The 19552-nt window shown below is 45.5% G+C and overlaps 1 protein-coding gene across 1 annotated transcript in view; it reads right to left on the bottom strand.

Moving 5' to 3' along the window:
- Positions 1-10925, bottom strand: part of FRMPD3 (FERM and PDZ domain containing 3) — a 77539-nt gene extending 66614 nt beyond the window's left edge. Inside the window, exons 1-3 of the mRNA XM_058441471.1 lie at positions 10778-10925; positions 6992-7094; positions 3967-4012 (exon numbers count right to left, since the gene is read on the bottom strand). Coding sequence (XP_058297454.1) covers positions 3967-4012; positions 6992-7094; positions 10778-10925 — 297 coding nt within the window. The remainder of the gene's footprint in view (positions 1-3966; positions 4013-6991; positions 7095-10777) is intronic.
- Between the last annotated feature and the right edge of the window lie 8627 nt (positions 10926-19552).

The raw sequence follows: 19552 nt of genomic DNA, 5'->3' as shown, positions 1-19552 counted from the left end.
TGGATTGGCTCCTACTGCACAGGTCATTAAATGTTTTGACAATTAGCTCTGTGTGTGTGTACTTGTCCACTTCTATGCTCCAAGGATTTAGAGAGCACAAGACTGAGAACTAGAATGTAAGCTCTGTGAGTGCAGGGACCATGTTTGTCCTGTGCACTGCTATATTCCCAGCCTAGAAGAGTGTCCAGAATAGTAGGTATTTAATAAATGCTTGATGAGTGAATGAACAAATTAGGGAAATGCTCATTGAGATTAGTCAGGCAAAGCTGTTTGGAGAACATGAGTATCAAACAAGGTCTTAAAAGAAACAGACATGTATTAGAAGAGATGTGGAATAGCACAAGGACAAAAGTCCACAGGGCAGTAAGACCTAAGAAGGAAATGTACCTAAGAAGGAGAAGGAAATCAGCCTGGCTGCAGCAAAGGGGCCATGGGTTGGGACCTGCAGAGTGAGCAGAACAGGGGGTAAGAAAATGTTGGAGGCACTGGGATGGGAAAGTTGAGATAGAGATTGGGGTGAGTGTTATGCCCTTTATTCTGCACCTAAGTTTGGACACTTGAGTTTTGTTTAGGTTGCTTTGTTGGCTGGAAACTGGGTTTTCTTCATTCCTTCAACCAATATTTATTAGCACCTACTCTGTGCCAGGTGCTGGGGATACAGCAGTAACAAAACACAGTCTCTACCCTCATGGAGCGGACATTCTAATGAGGGACAGAGACAATAAACATGTAAATATAATATCTCATGGGAATGTAAAATGGCACAGCCACTTTGAAAACCAGTCTGGCAGTTTTTTAATAGGCTAAATATACATTTACTATTTGACCCAGCAATCGTACTCTTGGGCATTTATCTCAGAGAAATGAAAACTTATGCCCACAAAAATCCTGTACACAAATATTATAGCAGCTTTATTTGTAGTAGCCCAAAACTGGAAACAACCCAGATGCCCTTCAATGGGTACATGATTAAACAAACTGGTACATCCACACCATGGAATACCGTGGGGTACTACTCAGCAATAAAACGGAACAAAATATTGATACATGCAACAAGCTGGATGAATCTCAAGGACATTTTGCTAAGTGAAGAAAGTCAACCCCCAAAGGTTACATATTATATAATTATATTTATATATTATTTTTGTTTGTTTTTTAGAGAAGTGGTCTCGCTCTGTTGCCCAGGCTGGAGTACAGTGGTGCTATCATAGCTCAAAGCAGTCTCCAATACCTGGGCTCAAGCAATCCTCCTGCCTCAGCCTCTCAAGTAGCTGGGACTACAGGTGTGCACTACCACACCTAGCTAAATTAAAAAGAAAATTTTTAGAGACGAGGTCTCATTCTATGCTATTCAGGCTGATCTCAAATTCCTGACCTCAAGTGATCCTCCCATCTCAGCCTCCTAAGTATCTGGAATTCCAGACAGGAGCTACAGTGCCTTGCTTCCATTTATATAATATTTTTGAAATAAAATTAAGGAAATGTAAAGTGGTTGACAGGGATTGGGTGTAGGGGGTGAAGTGAGTGTGGTTATAAAAGGACAACATGAGGAATCCTTTTGGTGACAGACTTGTCCAGTGACTTTTTTAAGTTTTAAATTTTTGTGAGTACATAGTAGGTATATATATGTCTAGGGTACATAAGATACTTTGACACAGGCATGCAACGTATAATAACAATATTATGGTAAATGGGGTATCTTTACTGTGTTGGTGGATACATAAACCCACATGTGATAAATTCACATTGAATCATATACATATGTTGTATCACTGTTGATTTCCTGGTTTTGCTATTGCACATAGTTTTTGTTTTGTTTTGCTTTTTTTTTTTTTTTTTTTTTTGAGATGGAGTCTCACTGTGTCACCCAGGCTGGAGTGCAGTGGTGCAATCTCAGCTCACTGCAACCTCTGCCTCCCAGGTTCAAACAATTCTCGTGCCTTAGCCTCCTGAGTAGCTGGGACTACAGGTGCGTTCCACCATCCCAGCCTAATTTTTTTGTATTTTGTGTAGGGACAGGATTTCACCATGTTGGCCAGGCTGGTCTCAAACTCCTGGCCTCAAGTGACCGACCTGCCTCGGCCTCCTAAAGTGCTGGGATTACAGGTGTGAGCCACTGCACCCAGCCTATTGCACATAGTTATGTAAGATATAACCACTGGGAGAAACAGGGTAACAAGTACATGGTATATCTCTGTGCTATCGTTGCAACTTCTTGTGATCTATAATTGTTTCAAAAGAAAAGTTAAAAAATATAATATTTCAGCTCTGATGAAAAAGTAAGCAGTATCAGAAGATACTGAAGGTAGATGCTATTTTAGAAAGGGTACTCAAGGAAGGCGTCTGCAAGGTGAGATTTGAGAAGACCTGACTAACAAAGTAAACCCACACTGGGTCTCTGATCACAGTAGTAAATTCTAACCACACACCAAGCATGTTTTAGTGGGAGAACTGGTGGTCGTTTTCAAGACAGGAGATTGGGAGGTTGGGACTGACTGCCTACTGCCCACTAGGCAACTGCACACGTGCAGCAAAGTGGTGGGGAGGGGACTATTGGTAACAACAATGGAGTGGTGGGGCTTGCCTGCCCAGAGACAAGAGAACTGGAATTGAGAAAGGCCTATCTGCCTGGGAGCATTGTGTGTACATATGTGAGAGAGCACATGAGTGCGTGTATATGTGAGTAGTGTGTGTATGTATATGTATGGGTATGAGTGGGTGAGTGTATGTGTGTGAGTGTATGCGTGAGGATATGTGTGAGTCTGTTATGCATGAGGTTGTGAATAAATGTGTGAATGTATTGTGTGTGTGTGTCAGTGTGTTTGTATATGTGTGTGAGTATGTAAGTGTGTGAGTGAAGTTCACACTGATGCAGAAGAGGTCTAGGAGCTGGGGGCCATGGGGAGAGGCAGTTAGTTTGAACCAAGATTGATTTGAATCCTGCTCTTGCCTGGTGAGCCCAAGCTGTGCACCTGTGTTCCATCCCTCGCTGTGTCATCTCTCTATGGAAAATCTTGCCCCATCCCTCAAGGTCCAGCTCAGGTGCAGCCTCCTCCTTGAAGCCTTCCCTGATTTCATGTCCCTCACCTCCAACAGATGTGACCTCTCCTGTGGCTATACATTGAGGGTACGGCATCCATGCTGGAGTGCAGAGGACTGTTGGGGACATTAATAAGGGGACAGGTAGGCTGGAGGTAGAGTGAGGGCTCTGAATTTTCAACATGGAAGTTGTGCACCTGGGTTTGTGCATTTAAGTTAAGATTGCTATAAGGATACAACCAATAATGGACACTGAACTTTCTAAATCCAACTCTTGAGGAGAGGGGCTAGAAATTTTTACTTTTAATAAGTAGTCCTGGCAACTATTATGATCAGGCATGTTTAGGTAACACTGTTCTACTTTAAATCTCTCAATGTACAGATGATGAAACAGGTCCAGAATGGGGAACTGACTCATCCAAGGTCACACAGCTAGTTAAGTGACTGTACCAGGACAAAGATGAATCTGTTTGTCCAAGTGTACCCCCCAGCAACTTTATATTAAATTCTCTCACATATGGTGCTGTGTCTCATACATTGTAGGTAACTTATACGAATGAATAAGATTGGCACCTATCATCGTCCAGGACTTTATGAGAGTTCACTTTGGACAGATACATTTTAATGGAGTACAGCCAAAAAGAAGTGGAAACTGTATTTGGAATTGAGGCAGTGGGCAGCTTAAGTGGGTAAAGGAGAAGGCACAGGACAGAACACAGCACAGCACAGCCCTTCAAAATCCTCAGCTTTGGACATGAGCAGAGACATGCTGTTCAGAAGGTATTCTTTAAGTTCGCTCCTAAATCCTTGGCTCATATGTTGGTTGTAGTCTCTGAACCCCTAACCCCATCACTGTTGCTTTCCAATATGGAAATGTCATCTCTTCTCAGTCAGGAGGAAGGGCAGATGGCAAAGAGGCTCACTCACCTGATGAGTGTGCAGAACTGTAAGAACGATGAATTCCTTAGCGCTCCTACAGAGAAAAGAGGGAATAGGAGAGTAGTGTATCACGCACTAGGTATTCATCTAGTACAAGAAGTAACACCAGAATCTTCCCCTGGCTGCATTCAGGTATATGGATTAGGATAGAGGGCAATCTGAGTGTCTGCATGAACACTTCACCTCCCATCATTTGTGGAGGCCGACACAAACCATCCATATTAATTCACACAGGCATCCGGAGATGGTATAACCATTACCTCTGGGGTTGTCATTTTTTAGGTCTTCTTTTCATATTCCTTCTCACATACTCTCTGTAGAAATCTCCAAACCTTAGTAGCAATTTTATCTGTAGACTACAAAATTCTCAAGGAAAACTAAAAGCCTGCATTATGGAACTCAAAGTCAGAGAGTCCTGGGAACCATGTACAATGATTATTGGTAATTTGGTATTTAAGTGAGAAGAGAAATTCAAAGGAAAAACCCAAAGGAGGTCATTTGGTCACGATGACTCATACTCAGCAGATTTGTTTTAATTGAGGGACCAAAAGAGAGAGCCAGGGAGCAACAGATGGAAGCCAAAACTCTCCAGATAGCAAATATTCAAAAGAATGAAGAATATGAAACTCTTCCGGCAAGAATTATGCCAATGATCAAACAGGCTATGAAGTATGAAAATTCTCTCCCAGGAATACATAATCTTTTAAAAGAACTAAAAGAAATGGAAATAGTTTGCCTTGAAGGAGCTTCCCCTCTCCTTGTTGGCCCTTTTCAAATATTTATGTGAACAAAGTCATTTAAGAAGTAGAGTGAAGCTGCCCTTGATTCTGGATATTCAAGAAATGCCAAGGCCCGCAGCTCAAGAACTTTGAACAGCTCCCACATTTGGTGAGGCAAATTACAGGGATTAATCAGCCCCAGGGTTTGGGAAGTTACCAGAAGTAAAGAGTTATGCTGCAGGAAAAATACTAAAGAAAATCCTTTATCTTGAACAGGGAAGGGGCATAACATAAGTTGGATTATGTGACTCGTCTCCTCCAGCCCCTTGCCATGTCTCCTCATTTCATTTATAACAAAGCCACAGTCCCTATGGTGGCTTCAAAGGTTCTCCATTATCTGGACTTATTTTCTACAACTCTCCTCTTTCCTTACCAACTCCAGTCCTACTGGCTTCTCCCCTGTTCCACAATTGTGCCAAACACACTCCTGGCCTTAGGGCCTTTGCACTGGCTGTTCTCTGTCCAACACCTTTTCCTCCTTCAAGTCTTTCTTCAAATGTCACCTTTCAATGAGGCCAACATTGACCCTACTGTTTAGTTACATTTTGCACCCCTGTGCCCAGCATTCCTGATCCTCTTTACCTAGATCTACTTTCTATTCTTAATAACATTTATCAGCTTCTAATATGTTGTAGAACTACTTATAATCTTTTCTGCTTATGATGTGTCTCCTTTCACTAAAATGTAAACTCCAGTGAGCCAGGGATCTTTGTCTGTCTTATTCACTGCTGTATCTTCAGTGTGTGGAATAGTGCTTGGTGCATCGAGGACAATAATAAATACCGGCTGATTGACTGACTGACTGAATGAATGAATGAATAAACCACTGGCTTCCAAGGTTATCAAGAGTGTGCTCTGCTTTAACCCTGAAAGAGCTCTGGAACCCCTCACGAAATCAGCATCCCTTGTTCTAGAGTGCAAAGATATCTACTAAAAACAAAGCAGTGACTTCCGAGGGACCAGGCTGAAAAAAACCCCAACATGCCCTAATAGGATAGAAAGAACTCACCTCATATTGGTGTGGTAGCAGAGGGTGGAGGGTGGAGGGTAGGGAAATGCAACAGACAACTGAACTTGGAGAAGAGTCAAAGAAAAGGTCATTAGGGACAGACACATTTCATGGTATTGAGCTGGAAGGAGCATGCCAAGGAAGACATGCTCTGGACTTCAGGAGGGAACATTCCAAAGCCCTCCAGAGCTAGTTAGAGGGTGCTGTTCCATACACAGAATGCTATGACTGCCTTTGAAGGCAAGGGAAGAGCTCTGGGACCAGGTGGGCTTTTGGGAGCCCGGAAAGATGAGTGGGATGAAAACACTCTGAACCAGGAGGACTTGAAGGAGATGGAGGCAGAGATGAAGTCAGACTATGCAAGGGGGTGAGAGAGAGGAGGAGAGAGAGAGAGAGAAAGAGAGAGGGAGAGAGAAAAGGAGAGTGAGAGAAAGAGCGAGCATGTACATGGTTCCATTTGTAGTGAGATAGCCAAGCTCCCCCAAACTGAGGTTAGCCCGTGCAATTTGGAGCCTTTACCTCTTATTCTCTAATTCCTTTTCAACAAATCTATGCCAGGGTGTGTTTATGTGGTGTGAATGTGGGGTAGGAGAGTGTGTATGGTGTGTGTGTGTGTGTGTGTGTGTAATGTGCGTAGGGGTAAGGGACAGGTAAAGACAATGTGATTACTCTCCATGTACAAACAGTGGTAATCCCACAACATTCCTTTTGTCATCTGCTCCCATCTGGGGAGGGCATTTAGGGGCCACAAACATTATGGACAGTATCCATATTGGGAGGTTCTCTTCCTCAACCCACTGGCCAGGGATTCTGAGTTTTTTCTGGAGTGGGGGAGTTGGTCAATGTCTTGCTTGCACTGTGCATATCTAGGATATTCTTTTAATGGCTTGATTCTCATCTGTCACTTGGTCTGTCCCACTGGACAAAAACAAAGGGGCTGGGGTGAAGAGATTGTTCGGGTGGAGGGAGGTAGGGGTGAGACTCCAGCAGGGAGTTCTTTGCGTCTGTTCACATCATTGGAGATGCTAAGCCAGTGTGTATGAAGGCTCCTGCTGACCCTGAATAGCTGGACCCTGAAGTTCTGGGTTGGCCAGGAGCCCTGTATAGGGCTTCTCTGCCTGGAAGGATTCTACTGTCAGAGCGAGCGGGGATAGTGGTAGCCCCATGTCACTGGTGAGTCAGGGGTGGGGATACTGATCAGCTCCTGCCAAGAGGCCCCTGTTACCTGATAAGTTCTATGAGCCTCTCCCTCGGGGCTTCACTCACATCTTCCTCATTAATAGCCACAATCTGGTCACCAGCCAGGAGCTTGTTCTCAGAGGGGCCTCCTGCAAAGGAGAGGAGAGAGGTGTGAGGGCTTAGGGTTACTGCTGGGAAAGTCCAGGTCTGGGCAAGACCCCTGTGCCTGTAGGAGCTGAAGCGGATGCTGAGGCCTGGAGATGGTGCAGGCTGAGCTGTGGTAGTGTAGGGGGTGCTATTCGAGCTCTCTGCTACTGTTGCTGCTGCTGCTGCTGCCTATAAGCAGATAGAGGGCAGAGAAATGAAGACAGAGAATGGAATGGACCTCCTTTAGTTCCATGCCAAGAAACACATGCTCTGGACTTCAGGAGCAAGCATTCCAAAGCCCTCCAGAGCTAGTTAGAGGGTGCTGTTCCAAACACAGAATGCTAAGTCTGCCTTTGAAGGCAAGGGAGGTGCTCTAGAACCAGGTGGGCTTTTGGGAGCCCCAGAAAGATAAGTGGGATGAAAACACTTTAGCTGGGCATGGTTTGGTAGCAAAAGGTCCCAAACTCAGATGAGGTCAATAAACATTTTACTGGCTTGCTTCTTAACAAGGAACACAGACTTCCATTTCATAGGTGGGACTTGCTTAGGTACAAAGAATGACTTCCAGACTACTGGAGGTGGTCAGGCGAAAGGAGGAGGAGGAAGGATCTTCCTACTTGAATATTATTCATACTTACTAGTCTGGAAGGACTTAGGCATTCACTTGTCTGAGGACAGAGGAAAAAGACCTAAAGGGTTATTTTTTTTTTTTTCAACACTGAGAAATGCCACTGTCCAGTAAATGAGGGGAACAAAGCACATACCCTTGGGCAGTTGGATATTTGTTTTCTCTCCCTCCCATTTCTTTTCTTTTCTTTTTTTATTTTTTTGAGATGGAGTCTTACTCTGTCACCCAGGCTAGAATACAGTGGCGTGATCTCAGCTCACGATAACTTGCGCCTCCCAGGTTCAACAGATTCTCCCACCTCAGCCTCCTGAGTAGCTGGGATGACAGGTACACTCCACCACGCCCAGCTAATTTTTGTATTTTTAGTAGAGATGGAACATCATCATGTTGCCCAGAGTGATCTTGAACTCTTGACCTCAGGTGATCCACCCACCTCAACCTCCCAAAGTGCTGGGATTACAGACGTGAGCTACTGTGCCTGGCTCTCCTTCCCATTTCTACTGCAAGGTTAAGAAAGCAGACCTATCTGAGGGCTGTACCTTCTTCGTTGGGGCAAAGGGTGAGGGTAGAGGGGTACCACAAGGCTATGCTGCTTCTGATGTTTAGCAAAGATCTTCCTGGAGAAAAGCTCCTCAGAGACTTGGGGAGAATGAGAAGTCAGAACCAGCCTGACTCAAATTTGAAAGAAATGTTCACTGACATGACCCAGTATCAAACCAGCCTTGACTCTTGTTTGTGTCCACCTTGAAGGGCCAGATCCCAACTTCTCCCTCTCTCTCCAAAGAAGGGGGCTGCCCAAATTCCCAAAACATGAACATACACAACCAATACATCACTTGAGCACAGCTCAATGGCTCTGGAGTGTAGAACCTATGTGCTGAGGATGGCTGTGCCAGCACAGGCAGCAGGATTCATTGCTCGAGGAACGATTGCCCTAAACACACTAGGCCAAGTCTCCTGACAGTGCACTGGCTTCAGGAGCAAAGTGTGGTGGCTAACAGAACACTCTTTACAGCCAGACAGACCTGGACTCTAATTCCAAATCTGCAATTCACTGGTTGTGTGACCTTGGGCAAGACATTTAATCTCTCTGAGTCTCTCTTACCTCATCTATAAAATGGGAAAATAACAGTACATATGCATCATAGAAATGTTGGGAGGAGGAATGAGATGATAAATATACAGCACTTAAAACAGCTGATTGATGTTGCTAAGAATTGGATAAATGATAGTTATCATACCATCCAAGGGACAATTCCTTAAACTCATTTCATTCCTTCTATCTACTTCTGCCAAAAATGCCAGTCTCTTACGTGGAGGCCACTCTATCTATCTTCTTCTTCCCTTCCCTCCCCTCCCTTTCTTCCGTCTAACAGAAGAGGTCCTCATGGAGCTCAACCTCCTTTATGGGCCTTGGCCCTTTGATGGCACTGGTAACATCAGTCTACTACTGCTTTCACAAATGGTTTGTTGGCTTGATCAACCATAATTGCTCCTCTGTAGGATACTTTTTTTGTCTTTATTACGGCCTCAAATAAAGAACCAAACAAGTCCTGTGCATTCAGGAGCCACCTGGGCCAGAAGCAGCACTATGGGTCAGCCTTTTATAGGGCTTTTATAGGGCTATGCATGCCAGCCTCATGGCTTTTTGTGGTCCGTGCCTGGGGCTTTTCTTCTCTTCACCCCTCCAACTCCTTCTTCATTGTTATACCTTTGGCAGCTGAACCCCTCTAGGCCTGGGGGCTTCCTTCAGCTGTGCAGATTCTGTCTCATTTGAAGTTAAAGTAGGGGCTCCTGGTGGTCTATTACTGAGTGTTAGCTGGTCCCTCTTTCCCAGGATAAATTTGATTTCTGATCAGAGATTCAAAACCTTTTTGCCAAACTGCATGACTGACTCCGGAGCCTTAGGTTAGCCACAGACTCCTGTACTAAATTGTTGTTGTGTGTGTGTGTGTGTTTTTTCCTCGGTGCCCTCTAGTTGAAGAGAGAGCTTACAAAAATCTTTGTCGTTCCCTTGGAGGATTGCAAAATTCATCCAATTTCTGCAAGACCAGTTTGTACTCTGGCTGCTCCTCTTGACTGAGCGAGAAACTGTTGTAAACATCTAAAGCCTCAGGCCCAGCAAGTCAGGAATAAAGCTCCATTCCGTCTGTCTTTTTTGTCAATGCCTAGCAGATTTGAAACAAAACAGTACTTCAGTCTTTTCCCATTTCATTCATGATAGCAGGGCTTTGTAGCTTAGGTGGGGCTTTGCTTGTTCCATCCCACATGGTCCTTTCAGGCCCTACTTCCCCGCATGGCATCAAACAGGCCCAGGTGCAAACCCTGACTCTGTTGCTTTATAGCTGAGTGACACTGGACAAGCCATTTCATTTCTCTTTCATTACGCTCAGTTTCCTCGTTTGCAAAATGGGAATGATATTACTTATTTACCTTGCAGGAGTGGCTGTGAGAATTAAACAATATTATGTAAAGCACATAGTAGATGCTTAATCAATGGTAGTTGTTTGTTACTGCCACTCAAGCATTCAGATATTCCATTATCCTCTCCTCTCCTATCCCACCTGTGGTCTGTATCTTGATTCTGGTCTTCAATGGCTGACCTATTTCATGAGTATGTACATGTCTCCATAGCCTGATGGTTAGGTTCTTGAGAACAGGAACTGTGTCTTGTACTTCCCGACAACACTGCTGGGCTTAGAGTAGGCAATCTATAGATACTTGTTGAATTAAATAGAATAGGTGCATTTTTTTTTGCAAGACATTATGGTTCTTTTATGAATGTTCTATGCAAAGAGAAGCCTTATTAAGACCCAGACACTGTTAAGCAATCAACTGTAGCATTTTTCTAGGGCCCCAAACAGCCTCAATGGTTGTGTCTATCAGTCTTAAAAGGCCAGCTCCCTCACACAGTTATTGGTTGGCAAGTCTCCAACCATTCTTCATGAATTCTTCAGCAAGACAGTTAGAATGCTTGGAAGCTCTGCTTTTTGGGAAGATATGTGGGTGTTGGGAGACAGGAGTCAGGGCTAGGGGGACACTCTGAGGGACACCTACCTGGCCTCACAGATCGAACCACCACAGGCCTCTCACTGCCAGCCACGAAGCCAAAGCCATATATAGGGTCTCGGTGAATGGTCACTTGTCGCAGTATCTCTGCTGGCAGCTGCTCACATTCCATATCATTTGCGCTCTCTTCCTGCATCACATGACTGGGGAAAAGGGAAGGTGGGAGCAAAACAAGATGCACAGGGAACTAAGCCTCAGAACCAGCAGGGAGAGATGCCGGTTAGGGTTCTGGCCCTGGCACCCAGGAGTTTACAGCTTAGCTTCCTACGTCCTCTGGAGCCAACAGAGATGATGACTGCCTCATATTTCAGATTGGAGAAAGAGAAATCTAGAAAGTAGAAGCTACTGTCTTTAGGGCTAGAGTCAATAGAAGAAACTGATGTCATGAGCCTGAAATTAGAGTCAGACCCTTCCTCTCAGACATTGGAACTCCAGAAGGAACCCAATGCAAATATTCTGCAGAAGTTAACTGTCATTCTCCACTGACTTAGCTATTAACTCCCTAAAGGAAACCAAAACCTCGCAGGAAGAGACCACAAGACAGGCAAGTAAATGGCGGAAGAAATGTGAAGTTGTTCCAGAAGATGGAGCATCTTCATGAAGCCCTGATGCAATATTTTTAAAATTTTAAAAAATTTTTATTTTTTTTTGAGACAGAGTCTCACTCTGTCACCCAGTTTGGAGTGCAGTGACACGATCTTGGCTCACCGCAACGTCCGCCTCCCGGGTTCAAGCGATTCTCCTGCCTCAGCCTCGCGAGTAGCTGGGACTACAGGCATGTGCCACCACGCCTTGCTAATTTTTGTATTTTTAGTAGAGGTGGGGTTTCGCCACGTTGGCCAGGCTGGTCTCGAACTCCTGGCCTCAAGTGATCCTCTCACCTCAGCCTCCCAAAGTGCTGGGATTACAGGCGTGAGCCACCATGCCTGGCTCGTCTTGATGCAATTTTAAACTTGAATATATCTTACGTTATATACAAAAATAAATTATTTAGGTAGCATATATAAATAAATGTGCTAATGTCTGGGACCAAAATTGTCCATAATGCCAACTTCTTTCAGTTAATGAGACACCTGGAAAAGAGTTCCTGTTGGCCAGAAGGGGAGCTGCATCCTGGGGCTGCCAGCAGGCCTGAAAGCCCAGAGGAGCTGGGAGAAAAGAAATCACTGCCCTAACACTGGGGAGAGATTACACATTGTTCTCCCGATTCCCACAACTTAAGCGACTAAAGCTTAGGAATTCCACAAGAGCTTCATAAATGTTCTCCATCAAGGGCCAGGGGAGGCATACTGCAGGCAAGAAGGGGTCTGAGTGTAGTATTCAAATGAAGAGCACTGAAGGGTAAGGGTGTAGGGACACTGAGGCCTGTGATGGCACTGGTGCCAAGGCCAGGGAAGGAGGTAAAAGGAGGAATGGATGGTCAAGGAGAAGGGCAGGGCAGGTGGAGATGGAGGAGAGAGGGCGAGGGCCAAGTGACCCAGAGCCTTAGCTCGCTCATCTGGCACCACTACAGCCCCAGACTTTTAGGCCTTCTAGATAGATGGATTTAAGTTTTCTAGCCTCAGTATGTGTATTCGCTAAAATTATGGTTCCAGGCAGAGCCCTTTGGAACAAGATACAGAGGGCCAGTAGCTGATTAATGAAACTAGTATAAGGTTTGTAAAAGAAGTAGGAGGTTTTGACACTCTGAGAGCAATGCAATTCTTTTTTTTTCTCTTTTTCTTTTCTTTTTTTTTTTGGGGGGATGGAGTCTCCCTCTGTTGCCCCAGCTGCAGTGCAGTGGCACGATCTCGGCTCACTGCAACCTCCACCGCCCAGGTTCAAGCAATTCTCCTGCCTCAGGCTCCAGGAGAGTAGCTGGGATTACAGTCACGTGCTGCCATGCCTGGCTAATTTTTATATTTTTAGTAGTGACATGGTTTAACCATGTTGGCCAGAGGCTGGTCTTGAGCTCCCGACCTCAGTCGATCCACCCGCCTCGGCCTCCCAAAGTGCTGGGATTACAGGTGTGAGCCACCGAGCCCAGCCGAGAGCAATGCAATTCTTTATTAGCTAAGAATATCAAATTCATTAGTAGCAAATGCTTCAAACCATTTAGGTTATTTATCAGGACACAGTTTCAGTAATTAGAGAGAAGCTTTAGGACTACTGATAGGGGAAGGGGAAAAGATTTAGAATAATTGTATAAAAGAGAAATTCATAGTCCAGCAAAGAACTCTGAAGTTGTCTCTATCATATGAGATGTCTCCGGCTACATCTCACGCTGGCTTGGAGTCTGTCTGTCACCCCTTCAGGAGGTGGAAGGGGATGCTAGGATGAGGTCAAGTCTCCAAAAGGCAAATTCAGAAACTTGCTCCTTCCCTCTCACAGCACTAAGATAAATGGTCATTTTTCAATAGAAAGTCACTCCGAAGCTGGAACGTGGCTGATTAGTGTCCTGGACGGGCACCCTCCTGGGACAGGGACCCTCTGAGGGTGGCCACAGGCTGGCGCCTCTTTCATTTTGGCTCCTGGTGGCAGGCAGGAGCTCGTCCTTGAAGGGAGCCAGAGAACATCTTCCTGCAGCTGCCGTCTTGCCTCACCCCTAGGGCTATTTGGAAAATGAGCCCTTTGCTTCCTGCCACCCGAACTGGTTGGCACTAAAAGGACTTCTTGGGATGGCACCAGCTCATTTCCGACATGGGCATTAGCCAGGGAAGGCTGTGCAGACTGTGGTGTGGGGAGCAGGAACTCCGGCAAGGAAGACAGACACAGGTGTGCTGCAGAAGCGCTTGGGATACTGTCCTACGCTCAGCGCTCCCCCTTGATCCCTGCCACTGCAGCCTCCCCTTTGCCCCTTTTTCCTTTTTTGAAGCAGAGGACATTTCAGTTTCCATTGGGCCTTGACGTACTACCACTTCTGAAGAAAACGGGCACCCCTGGAGCCAGAGGAATCAATAAGCAAACAGCCTTTTGTGACACAAGTGCTTTGCTTTACTCTTTTGACTCATATTAATTAATCAACAAGTATTTATCGAGTGCCTACTCAGACAGTCCAGCACTCTGGGGGACACAGGAGAAGCGACAGGTCTCTGCCCTCAAAGAGCTTTCAGTCTAGCTGGGGGCGAAAAAACAAGTGTGCATACTGAACAAGAGAATTACAGTGCTGAGACTCGTAGATGAGATCTACAACTAAGTTCCAACTTGGGTGTTCAGAAGATGGGGTGGAGAAGCTGGGGAAGACTCCATGGAGGAAGTGGGGATTGTACTCGCTGGCCAAGAAAGGGCAGAGTTGGGGAGAGAGGCAAGAACCAAACTCTGTCCATAGGTGCATTCCATCTTCCTGCAGGAGGCCCAGCTATGTGGTTCATAGCTGCAGGCATGTCTCCAGGTGTGGCTGGAGCACATTCATCCCTGGGTTGTCCCTAACTGAGCTGGACTAACTGCCCTTAACTGCCTTCAATTCTGCAAGCAGCCCTTTCCTCACACCACTCCCAGGTATCTTGGGACAGAGGAGAAACAGCTCCATTAACAGACCAGAAGGCCATTTTACAATTCAAATGGAAGTTGTACCTTCCCTCCTGGGGTTTGCCTTTTTCAGTGTCTGCAGCTCAGTCCCTCTGAAATTTGCTAAGTGCCTGGAGACTTGGGAGTGACACTGAAGGCAAGCAGTGATGGATGACAGGAGCTCAGCTGTCCATGGGTCACATGACTATCCTCCTGGGGGAAACAGGCAATTTGACTTTGAAAGATGTTTGGCTTCTGGTCCCTTCAAATAGGGCATCCCTGAACAAAATTGTGAAGCAGCCAATGCTTATCCCCCACCCCCCGCCACCACACGAGGTTTGTTTCTGAGGCCTGCTATTTGCTTCTGTTGTTTGCCCCAAAGTATGTAGTGCCTTCATTCTCTCCCCTTCTTACCAAAGTCCCCAAAGGCATTCCCTCACCTTGTGCCAGGCTTGCTCTCTCTATTTAGTGACCTGGGTAAGGGCCTAGCCTTTCTCTTCTGCCCAATGATAACAACATTTTATATTCGTGTGGTTCTTTTAATTTTTACACTCATTACTTCATTTGAGAAAAGATGCTTTCACATCCATTATCTCCTCTGTCCTGCCAAATAGGCTAGGTGACTGTCCCTCCTCCATCCCAGCCTTCTAGGTAGGAGATGAAGAGGCACAGACCCACAGTGGCTAAGCACATTGGTGGCCCAGCTGGGGCCACACCTCTATGCTAGGACCCACAATTGCAGCACCCCCTACCTGCTCCCACTCAGGGTCCTGGACCCTCTGGCTATCCAGAGTCTCCATTGCAAGCTGCCCCAACCCTACAGTCAGCAGCACTCTATGTCCTAGCCCAGCCTGTATGCTCAGCCCACATCATAATTAACCTGTCTCTGAGCCTGTTCACTCTGCGTTGTTGGGAGAATGAAATGAGATCATGGTTACAGAAGCACTTAGGAAGGTTAAGCATATCACACAAATGTAGAGGTGGTGATGTTATTGATAGCATTATTCGGGGTGGCTGGAGGAGCAGGGAAAGGGAGCCAAATATAAACTTCACCCGCTTCAGACAGCCAAAGCCCTACCCCCAACTCCTTGCCTCTAAGAGACAGCCCCGCAACGCACTCTGTCCGCTCATTCTCCCAGCAGCTGTTTCCCTGACCCAACTACCAGACAACCTGGCTCCCTCTGGATGCCCTGATTCCTCCGTGGGCTAAACTGATCCCTCCATCACTGTCCAAAGAGGGACTGGTAGCTCGAGCTCATGCTAACAACTGTTGCTAGGCAGATGTGGCTAAAGGACAAATGAACCGAGAAGAATATGGAATGATTCTAAGCTGATGCTTTCTCTACTTGTGCTCTCATGCAGGAAGATGGAAACGTAACAGCTAAATTTCCAGGCATCCACTTTTAGTTCTCCAGCCCTCCTTGCCTTTGGCTCCTTTTTCTTTACATTTGGTTGGCTCCTTGGGGAGTCTTGTCACTCCCCTCAAGACTGGCAGGATTTGGAACCATGTGGGGCCAATTAGCCCTCTGATTCTGGTAACAGAAGCCTGACTCTACTGGAAGCCCTAGAGATCCAGCATGGCAGGCTAGCAGCTGGGCCCCCATGAGATGCAACATTCCCCTGGTGGCAGAGATGGCAGCCCATCCCCAGCGCTGTGAAGTAGCTGCTCTGGGTGCCCTTTTGTAAGGAGCTTGGGCACAAACCTTTCTTCCTGTAAAGGAGTCCTTGCCTGTTATTTTGGCTAGCTGCTCCTTATTCTAGTAGTGCTGCTCAAACGTTAAAGTACATACAAATCACTTGGGAGTATTGCTAAAATGATTCTGATGCAGTAGGTCTGGAGCAAGGTCTGAGACTCCAACAAATTCCAGGGTCGTGCCCAAGCTGCTGGTCCACAGACCACACTTTGAAAAGCCAGGACTGAAAAGAGTGCTATTTTTAGACAACGGAAGAGCTACAGTCAGGTGGGAAAACTGAGGTGCTTTTATTCCACTGGGTTATGGCATTGAAGGCCTGGGTTAAAACATAAATGTTATCTTTTGTGGACACATAAATTCATGCAAACAAAGGACTTGCTGGTTGAATCAGATTTACCCCAGGAGAGAACAGGGAGGGCTCTAAACTGACATGAAATAAGACAGATATGGTTGCACTGAGTAAAAGTAGAGAGAAGATCTGAAAGACAGGGCACTGTTTAAGTCCAACTGAAGAGTTTGGTCAGCAGAAAGACAGCCTGAGAACAGTGGCATCTGGGAGGAAAGTGAGGAAAATGCTGAAAAAGGGGACAGTGCCGAAAATAATAATAACAGCTGCAATTTACTGAGGACTTACTATGCTCCAGGTGCTGTCCACAAATTATGTCACCCCATTTTCACAATAACCTCATGAGCTAGGTGGTATTATGTCCATTTTACAGACAAGGAAACTGAGATTTGGGAAGAGAGATTAAGTAATTTGCTGAAGGATATACAACTATATATATTGTGTGGCACCAAAATGTGAACCCAGGTCTGCCTAACTCCAGGGCCAATCATCTTCCACAATTTGTGCCAAGAACCTGTGCATAAAGTAGGGGTTTTTTTGTTGTTGTTGTTGTTTTGTTTTTGAGACGGCGTCTCACTCTCATTGCCCACTGGAACCATCACAGCTCACAGCAGCCTCGACTTCCTGGGCTCAGATGATCCTCCCACCTCAGCCTCCCCAGGAGCTGGGACTATAGGTGCATGCCACCATGCTTGGCTAATTTTTTTTTTTTTTTTTTTTTGTATTTTTAGTAGAGATAGGGTTTTGCCATATTGGCTAGGCTGGTCTCGAACTCCTGGGCTCAAGCGATCCACCCGCCTCAGCCTCCCAAAGTGCTGGGATTTCAGACATGAGCCACCACACCCAGCCTAAAGTAGTTTTCTAGAAGGCAATGAGATAGGCTTCGTAGGAGGATTCAGCAGACTACTCTTCCCTAAGTGAACTGAGGGCCGCTTCAATGCTGTCTGTAAGAGCAGCCTCCCTTGAAGCCCCCCACCCGGCGGCTCACCTATCAGAGACTCCAGCCCCAGAACTGGCTTTCTACATGCCTCTAAGCCCACTCTCCCATATGTGAGACTCATCCCATAAGGCCTTGCCTTTCTGTTCACTTCAGTCACCACCAGAAAGAAGTCTACTTGCCTCTGGTCCTTAGAACCCTGACTTTCCTCCCCATAGCAGTCTGTTTACACTCTTATACCATTTTTCTCCTCCCTTTCAAATCCTTCCAGTGTGTCCACTGGAACTCTCAGTCAACAACAAACTCTCCTGTAACCTCAATTTATTCTTGGAAAGTGTCCTTCACCTTCTTTCCCAGTTGAGACCTGTGTATTCCTTGAGGGCACCACTTCCCCACCAGCCCTCTCAAATGGAAACTGGGGTTTTTGGTTTTGCTTTGTTTTGTTTTTCTTTTGCAAAATTCAAGTCCTCCAGGACCTGCAGGTGAGATAAGTGTCCTCCTTGCTTGCCAATGCTGCCTCCAGGCCATTACTCCTCCTTCTTTCTGCAAAATATCCTGCGTCTTTGAGGAGCCTGCCTGCTGCCCACCTCTACCACTCTCTTTCTCCTCATTGTTATCTACAGATTTCCTGAGTTGGTCCCACATTCACTGAGGACTTTAGTTCCCAGTCACATGTGATCTTTCCTTCCACTCCTTCAAAGAAATCATGGTAAAATATCCATAACATAAAAGTTACCATTTTAATCATTTTTATTATTGATTGATTCGATTGATTGAGACAGGGTCTCACTCTGTCGCCCAGGCTGGAGTACAGTGGCAGAATCATAGCTCACTTCAGCCTTGACCTCCCAGGCTCAAGCAACCCCACCTCAGACACACAAGTAGCTGGGACCACAGGCGTGTGCCACCTTGCCTATTTTTTATATTTTTTTGTAGAAATGGGGTTTTGCTATATTGCCCAGGCTGGTCTTGAACTCTTGGGCTCAAGCAATCCACCCACCTCAGCCTCTCAAAATGTCAGGATTACAGGTGTGAACCACCATGCCCAGCCTACCATTTTTAGAAGTGCAGTTTTACAGCATTAAGTACACTCACATTATTATGCAACCATCACCACCATCCATCTCCACAACTTTTTCATCTTCCCAAACTGAAACTCTGTACCCATTAAACAGTAATCCCTCATTCCCCCTCCCTTCCCAACCCATGGAAGCCACAATTCTACTTTCTGTCTCTATGAATTTGATTACTGTAGGTATTTCATATAAGAGGAATCATATGATATCTTTTTGTGACTAGCATATTTTGCTTAGCATAATGTCTTCAAGGTTCATCCACACTGCCGCATGTGTCAGAATTTCCTTCCTTTTAAGACTAATAGTCCACTGTATGTATGTATCACATTTTATTAATCTGTTGATGCATATTTGGGTTGTTTCTACCTTTTGGTTGTTGTGAACAATGTAGCTATGAACACGGGTGTACAAATATCTGTTGCAGCCCCTGTATTCTTTTGGGTACACACCCAGAAGTGGAACTGATGAATTGTAAGGTAATTCTATGTTTTACTTTTTGAGGAATCATCATACTGTTTTCCACAGCAGCTGTACCATTTATGTTCCCACCAGCAATACACAAAGGTTCCAATTTCTCCACATTTTGGCCAACATTCCAATACTTATTATTTTCTGTGTTTTTCATTTTTTTTATAATAGCCTTCCTAATGGGTATGTCCACTCCAACTCTTGATATCATTATTGGTGAATTCAGCATCCACAGGGTGATGAGGAGACCTCTAACAATTGCTTCTTCCACTTCACTCACTCCATGATCACCTACCTAGACTTTGGGTTATCAGATATTGCACTACCCCCAAATCTCAATGCCCAATATCCCACTCTCTACGACACCATCTGTTCTTCCAGTTTACCTCCACAAGGGCTCCCACTGCAGGAAGCATCTGAATGCATCATGATCACCGATTCACTTCCCACTTGATATTCCCTTTTCCTGGAAATCTCTTCTCTCATTTTTCACACAGTTGGCTCTTCATCCTTTAGGTCTCAGCTTAAATGTCACCTTTTCATAGATGCCCATCTGCCAGCACTTTCTCCTACTTATTACCGTTCTTACTCTCCTTCAAGTTCCTTTTTATTTTCACTTCTCTTCATGTCCAGCTTAGAGTTCCTGGTCTATCATTATGATCATTCTCTTCCAAACACCTTCAACTTCCTTACTTCCTCTTCCCCGCTATACCTCGTCCCTCGATGAACTCAATTCTCCATGCCTGCAGTAGCATG

The sequence above is a fragment of the Hylobates moloch genome, unplaced genomic scaffold (genome assembly GCF_009828535.3).
Source record: "Hylobates moloch isolate HMO894 unplaced genomic scaffold, HMol_V3 SCAFFOLD_7, whole genome shotgun sequence".
Classification (NCBI taxonomy): domain Eukaryota; kingdom Metazoa; phylum Chordata; class Mammalia; order Primates; family Hylobatidae; genus Hylobates; species Hylobates moloch.
This window is presented reverse-complemented; position numbering and strand designations above follow the sequence as displayed.